The sequence below is a fragment of the Mercenaria mercenaria genome, chromosome 3 (genome assembly GCF_021730395.1).
Source record: "Mercenaria mercenaria strain notata chromosome 3, MADL_Memer_1, whole genome shotgun sequence".
Lineage (NCBI taxonomy): Eukaryota > Metazoa > Mollusca > Bivalvia > Venerida > Veneridae > Mercenaria > Mercenaria mercenaria.
The window spans coordinates 10,153,039-10,160,538 of record NC_069363.1 but is presented as its reverse complement, the minus strand read 5'-3'; the positions used below and the strand labels follow the sequence as shown (position 1 = coordinate 10,160,538).

Below are 7,500 nucleotides of genomic sequence, written 5' to 3'. Positions count from 1 at the left end.
ATAACTCTAATTGTGCTCTTGACAGAACTATGCCCCTTTTGTAGTTAAACTTTTTTTGCAATCTTTGTTTACTGGACAAACTTTTGGTACTATATAAGATAATGACTTGAAACTCAAAATATATTGTAATGCTACTATTTTTCATTGCATTTATTAGTACGTACCCTAAATTTTCAGTAACTTTTGTCCGAACTCTCAATACTTTCTACTGGTTAATAATGATAATACTTTATCAATTTTTCTCATTGCTTTTTTTTCTTCTCTATGGTGCTCACACACTCTATCATCTCCCAACACGAATTTTCTATACTGTTTTGCTCACACACATGTTCTTACGCACTTAAGGCTCTCGCAAGTGAAAGGTATCACCCACCATGACATTCACATTTGAACGCGCCTTAGAAGCCAACAGAGCCTTAGTGAACCAGCTCTTCTCCATGCGAGTCGTACATTACATTGTTGTTAAATTTCCCTTGACTCTTATACTTCTTTTAATATCAGGTGATGTTCACCCGAATCCAGGAGCAGAATCAGTTTCATCAGACAACATGTCAACATTAATGTACACTGATCTTCTCAATAGTGGTTTAAGCATTATGCACCTTAACATCCAAAGTCTGAAACCCAAACTAGATATTCTTGCAGTTGAATCTCTCCCTTATGACATCATGGTCCTTACAGAAACATGGCTAAGCCATGACGTGATTAATGAAGATGTTCTCATTCCCGGCTTTAGTCAACCTGTTCGATGCGATCGTGGCGATAGATTAGGTGGCGGTGTGGCGATATACGTACGCCAGAACATTAACGTTACTCATCGCCAAGACTTATCGGTCAATGGTCTCGAAGCTGTATGGATAGAGTTACATGTAAATAATCGTAAACTTCTTTTAGGCGGTATATACAGACCTCCTAGTGCTAATAACAACTATTGGCAACTTCTAGAACATAGTATTGATCAGGCCTTTAATGAACCTTGTGATGATATTTTGATCACCGGCGATTTCAATACTGACGTTCTTTCAAATCCATCCAACCGATTGGGCAGATTTATGTCATCATATAATGCACATCAACTTATAGATACTCCTACTCACTTCACAGAACGATCTTCTTCTCTCATAGACTTGATTTTTATAAAACATCCCGATAATGTTATTTCTAGTTTTGTTGCCGATCCTTTTGTTCCAGACCTCGTTCGTTTCCACTGCCCAGTCGCCTGTGTCCTCAAATTCAACAAACCGAAACAGTCTTGTTTTAAACGCCGACTTTGGCAATACGACCGTTGTAATTTTAATGATTTTAGGCAAGAACTGGAAACATGTGACTGGAATTTTCTAAACAATAATGACCTAGAAGCAACAGCTGACATCATTTCAGATATCATTACCTCTGCAGCATCGAAAACAATTCCAAATAAAGTAATAACTGTAAGACCAAATGATATACCTTGGATGAATGGCTCAATTAGAAAATTAATACGCAAACGCAACAGAATCCATAAAATAGCGAAAACCTCCAATGATCCTACTACCTGGGTTAATTTTAGTAAAATAAGAAATGAGGTTACAAATCTAATAAGAAAATCGAAATCTGAATACCTATCAAAACTCACCGATAAAATGAACTGTAATAATACAACAGCTAAAGAATGGTTCAAATTGGCCAAACAGGTAACCCAAAAGGATTCCTCAAAATCTATGCCGAACTTGGTAAGTGGCAATGCTCAAGCTTCAAGTGATATAGACAAAGCAAACTTATTAAATCAATATTTCTGTTCCCAGTCATCCATAGACGATACAGGTCACGAGTTACCAAATATCCCTGTCAGCAGATGCTCACTTCAGGACATATCTATATCAGTCCAAGACGTGATTGACAGTATAAATTCAATCGACCCCGGAAAGGCATGTGGCCCAGATTTGGTCAGTCCCCGTCTTATTCGGGAGGGATCCAGTGTTCTTGCTAAACCCCTGTCCATCTCTACTTCAACAAGCTCCTTCAGCAATCTTTCTTTCCTTCTTCTTGGAAACTCGCTAATGTCACGCCAATATTCAAGAAGTCCGACCCACCCAAACCGTCTAACTATCGCCATGTCTCGCTCTTAAGCTGCACAGGCAAACTTATGGAACGCTGTATTCACAAGCACATCTACAATTACATTGTTGCTAATAACCTCCTAACTCCGAATCAATCTGGTTTCATAAAAGGTGATTCAACGGTTAACCAGCTGACTTTCTTTTACAAAGAAATATGTCAGGCACTTGATTAGGGCAAGGAAGTGCGCGCGGTGTTTTGTGATATATCAAAAGCCTTCGATAGAGTCTGACATCGGGGTCTTCTTCACAAACTTTCTTCTTTTGGAATCCACGGAAAGCTCCTAGAGTGGTTCTCGTCATACCTTTCGGGCCGTCGGCAACGAGTTGTTATTTCAAATACTTCTTCGTCCTGGCGTAACATTTCCGCTGGCGATCGTCAGGGTTCAATTCTTGGTCCTCTTTTGTTTCTAATCTATATAAACGATATTGTAAATGATCTCCAGGCCAATATCCGGCTGTTTGCCGATTATACTACACTTTACATAACTGTTGATTCCCCGGATGCATCCGCTGTTGTCCTTAATTCTGATCTTCGTAAAGTAACAAACTGGTCAAGATCATGGCTTGTGGATTTTAACCCCGAAAAAACTGAAACTGTTCTATTCTCTAGGAAGAGAGATCGTGCAAACCACCCCCGTCTAATCATGGATGACGTCCATATTTCTTCTGTTAAAACTCACAAACATCTTGGTATTTCATTTTCCGAGGACGCTAAGTGAAAGGAGCATATATCTTCGTCTGTAAATAAAGCCTGACAGAGGTTAGGCATAATGCGATCACTGAAATTTATCTTGTCACGTTCCAGTCTGGAAAGAATGTACTTTTCATTCGTTAGGCCTCTTCTTGAGTACGGAGATGTTATATGGGACAATTGTTCTGTGAATTAAAAAATGATATAGATGCCGTTCAAAACGAGGCTGCGAGGACCGTTACTGGTGCTACCAAACTCTGCAATATTCAAACTATGCTGTCTGAGCTTCGGTGGGAGACCCTTCCAATAAGGCGTAAGAAAAACAGGCTCGTTCTATTCTACAAAATGACAAACGGTCTTACTCCTCATTATCTCAGTAGTTTGATTCCTGAAAACAACCAAAATCGATATCCTTTAAGGAATTCCGATAACATACCTACGATACCATCTAGAACGCAACTTTATAACTCTTCCTTTTTGCCAGCAACTATTCGCGACTGGAATTCTCTCCCGTCTGATGTTTGAAATTGTAACACTCTTCACACCTTCAAAACCAAAATCACGTAACAACAAACAAAGTCTCCCGCCCTTTTTAACGTTGGAACACGTAAAAACCAGATATTGCATACTCGTCTACGCCTCGGTTGCAGCTCTTTAAATTTTGACCTTCACAGGAAAAATATTACCGACACCGCTCTCTGCAGATGCGGAGCCCTTGAGACTGTTTCCCATTTCTTGCTTCAATGTCCCCTTTACACCATGCATAGACAAGAAAACCTTGGCAATCTTCCATGTGCAAAAACAGTTAGCAATCTCCTTTATGGAGATGAGCACCTCACGTTCGAACAAAACAGTCAGGTGTTTCTAAAAGTGCAAAGCTTTATATCTTCTTCTAAACGATTCGGTTAATGTATTCGTATTTTGGACTGATGTCAAGAGCTGTGTGAGCCCCTCCTTTCTCTTATTTTCTTTTCTATCGATTTTATCTTTCTAACTCATTTCTCACATTATTTTTTTTTTTATTGTAGTAACGTGACATATACACATGTTTAAAAGAGTCCGTATACTTAGGTTATTTCTCAAGACGCTTTACCCCAAACAATTTCCCAACTCTTGAAACATTATTCAAGTATAAATTGAATTACCTCGTTACAGTGTTCATAAATGTCATACTGATCGTAACCTTGTACGTTTATTGTTGTAAATCTGTTTATTGGAAAGGAATTTACATAAGCTATCAGCTTGTTTTCCAATCCATGTATCTGACATGTTAAAATGTGTATGTTGCTTAAATAATAATAATAAAATTGTAATTCGGCTTCAGATAAAAATACAGCTCCTGATTGTTTTAAGATATCCCCAAATCCAGGAAAAATATAGTCGATTTGTTTCAAGTGAGAAAATTAATAGTATTAGCTGTAATTAAATGTTCTTTCTTCAAATTTTGGTGTCCTATGTTGATAGATTGTTCAAAGGACACAATTTGTTCATGCAATTTTTGTGAATGACGTCAGATCGTGCTTGCAATATCGCAGAAATGGCCCTCCTTATTTGTATTGCTCCAATGTTGTCTATACGAAAAAAAAGAAGATTTTTTTTTATTTCCAAACAAAACATATGATGAATGTAAATATTTCGAAAAACAAAATACACTGTACTACAAAGACGATTTATGAGGTCATGTGATTGGTGATATAGGATATTGCATGTTCGGCCATAAATTGTTGGAAGAAATATTAACAATGGTAATAATTCATCTAGCCCTGACGTAAGAATTGGTTTTATATGATAAAATAATTATCAAATTTTCTCAGTATTGCACACATACTTCGCAATAAATACAATAAGTATACAATCAAGAGAAGCCTAAATTAAACCCATCAAAACTGATTGCGAATGTAATTGTCTACGTCACACTAGCCTAAAAATGGTATTTCCCTACAACTAATAACAGAATATAAGAAGTTTTATTTTGTCTTAAGCATAGAGCTCATCGTCATAACAAACCATACAAAATATAATCCATCATATTATACATACACATAATATAAATTCACATTTCATAATTAAGAAATTTTAGATTGACCATCTTTAAACATCGCCGTGTTTCATTATAAATGCAAAAACAACATACGAGATAATGATTAGTTATTTGAATAATCATTTCATATTTTGAAACATTTTAGAAAAAAATTGCTGAATTGTGTGTAACACAGTTTGGTAATAAAATAGAATCACTAAAATGAAGTGAATTTCATCCTCTATATCATTTTTGTTACATAAGGTGCAAAGACGACGGTTCCTTTCAGTTTTTCTATTGCAAGCAGTTTCAGTGTCAAAGTTGTGTTAGTTTAACCTTAATTTAACAAATAATCAAGGTTTTCGGGTGGTTTGGTGTCTAGTTTTTCACGGTTCATAGTTCAGATGCGGAAAAAATGAACCACGAGGGCTTTAGCCCGAGTTATTTAATATCTAAGCATGTTCACTGAAATATTTTGATAAAAAATTGCTGGGCTTCTTCATCCGAGTAGTAATGAATCCGACGTCATGCGGTAATTTGACGTCATTATTGACGTCATACTGCTCTCCTACCGGTCTGCGCGTCAACAGTTGTTTATCGCAGAATATACAGAGTTTGGACGTCTTCTTTAACTGGCAATCAAATCGAGCCAAGTTGGAATTAACAATAACATTTCTATACATTGGAATTTCAGCAGTGGTAAGCTTTTCAGACCGATTAATGCAAGTTTTAGTTTGTCTGTATAGGAACAAACATGATGAAATACTTGTCTACGCCAAATATTTAAATATAGGCGTAGATCTACAAATTATTTAGCATTTTCTTTGTTGTTTACTTTTTTATGTTATGGAATAATTACAAGCACTGACCAACTAGGCGCAAACCTTCTCTCATTTAAAATTATAATTGAATAATAGTTAAATAGGTCGCACTGCTACACCAATACCAGCATCGGATTTTTGTATATAATATTATATGAACATGCTGGAGCTTTTGTAGCAGATTCAATTTCCGTCGTAAATATTGGTGTCTCAAATTCTGAAAAAAGTCCATACAACCTTCATGGACATTTGATAAAGATTTTTGTACTTAATTTTGAAAATGATTTAAAAGATCCTCCATTTTAATTTTTTCTAAGGACGGATTTCTTTTTCTTTTTAAATATTTATGAAGTGTATGTGGACTACTACGTCTAACATCATTTAATTTCTTGTATATTCATTTTTCATTTTCTGTAAAAATATTTACACAAATTATTTCTAAAATCTATTTGGCCCTTGTATTAATTTATATTTGTAGCCAATAAATATCAGTTGCTAAAATTAAAGTTATAAAATTATATCATACAACTGTATATTTCGGTTGTGATGTAGGTGGTGCTGCGGTCGAAAAATAAATTTTCCCGGGAAAGAATTTGTCAGACTGATGATTCCGTGGCTACGTATAAACTGATATCAGGGAGTAATTATCATTTCTTTATGATTAATCTAGAAGAAGGTGCAAAAGTCTTTAACTGTATGACACCAACAGGACCATTCGGTCTGTAGCAAAATTAAAGAAATGATTTAAAAGCTGCGAACAGAAAACAGTATTTTGGTCAAGTTTTCTATGAGATTTGATTCGAAGACGTCAATAATCTGTAGAGTTTCTGTAGAATGCTGATAATGCTGGCTCAAGTTAATTTAAAATTGGAAGAGAATATTTGCATCAGATCATATTAAGATTTATTGCGTGAAACCATTTCTTTTGTTGAGATTCGAAACTGAAATAAGGCAAACTGATTAATAAACAGCAAAAAAATTACGGTTTTCAGGCAGAGTGTCTCGCCAAGACAAAACAATTGTATTAGATACTAGAGTAAATTATATTCCAAGTAAGACTGTAGTAGAGAATCGACTATTTTGATAACGTCTGAAAATTATAGAGAAGCATTACTTTAATGAACTGTGATGCTGAAATTGACATATGAAGTTTATAGTTTTGATACTAAAAATTCTAACATATCTTTATCATATTTACTTATTGATATATATGAAGTATATAGAGGATATTACATGAGTGTCTTTTCATATTGAATTTATTAAACTCGTTGAATAAAATTAATAAAATGCGAGGCTGAGGCTGTGCCGAGCATTTTATTAATTTTATTCAACGAGTTTAATAAATTCAATATGGAAAGTCACAAATGTAATATTCTTTTTATCACATGTTAGCCTTTCTTGTCGAAACATTAAAAATTCGACTTTCTTTTACTATATAAACAAATCAATTTGATCAACATCTCCTATACTGTAAATGACGCCGACGTCAAAGCTTTATTACACTAGTGTATTATCATTTTTATTCAATGGCTTTATTACACTCCCACGACGTCAAACATGTGATAAAAAGCAATGCAATATTTGCTTCTTGAAATTTCTTTTCTTTTAATTTCTGTGAAAATAACGAGCTAATTGTTTGATATACAGATAAGCGATTGAAATTGTTACAATTTAACCGTGTTAATACTAAAAAGTGCATATAGAATTTTTAAAACTAAATATTTGTAGATCAGCATCTGTAAATCGGGTTAGTTTATCATTTAACCGATAGATTATGAATGTTGATGAGACGGGGCATGTGTCGCTTTTATGTTTTGTACGGAGATTACTGCTTGAACCACAAAATCCATGACACGGATTTTTTTGTAA

The 7,500-nt window shown here is 34.9% G+C and overlaps 1 protein-coding gene across 1 annotated transcript; it reads left to right on the top strand.

Annotated features, from left to right (window-relative positions):
* The first annotated feature begins 374 nt into the window (after positions 1–374).
* On the top strand, positions 375–2,108 carry LOC128555449 (uncharacterized). The gene has a single exon (XM_053537735.1). It carries the CDS (start codon positions 375–377, stop codon positions 2,106–2,108), a length of 1,734 nt encoding a protein of 577 aa, XP_053393710.1.
* Positions 2,109–7,500: the final 5,392 nt, after the last annotated feature.

Excerpts from the sequence above, each read along its gene's own strand:
- LOC128555449 (XM_053537735.1), top strand. The coding sequence starts at position 375 with ATGACATTCACATTTGAACGCGCCTTAGAAGCCAACAGAGCCTTAGTG.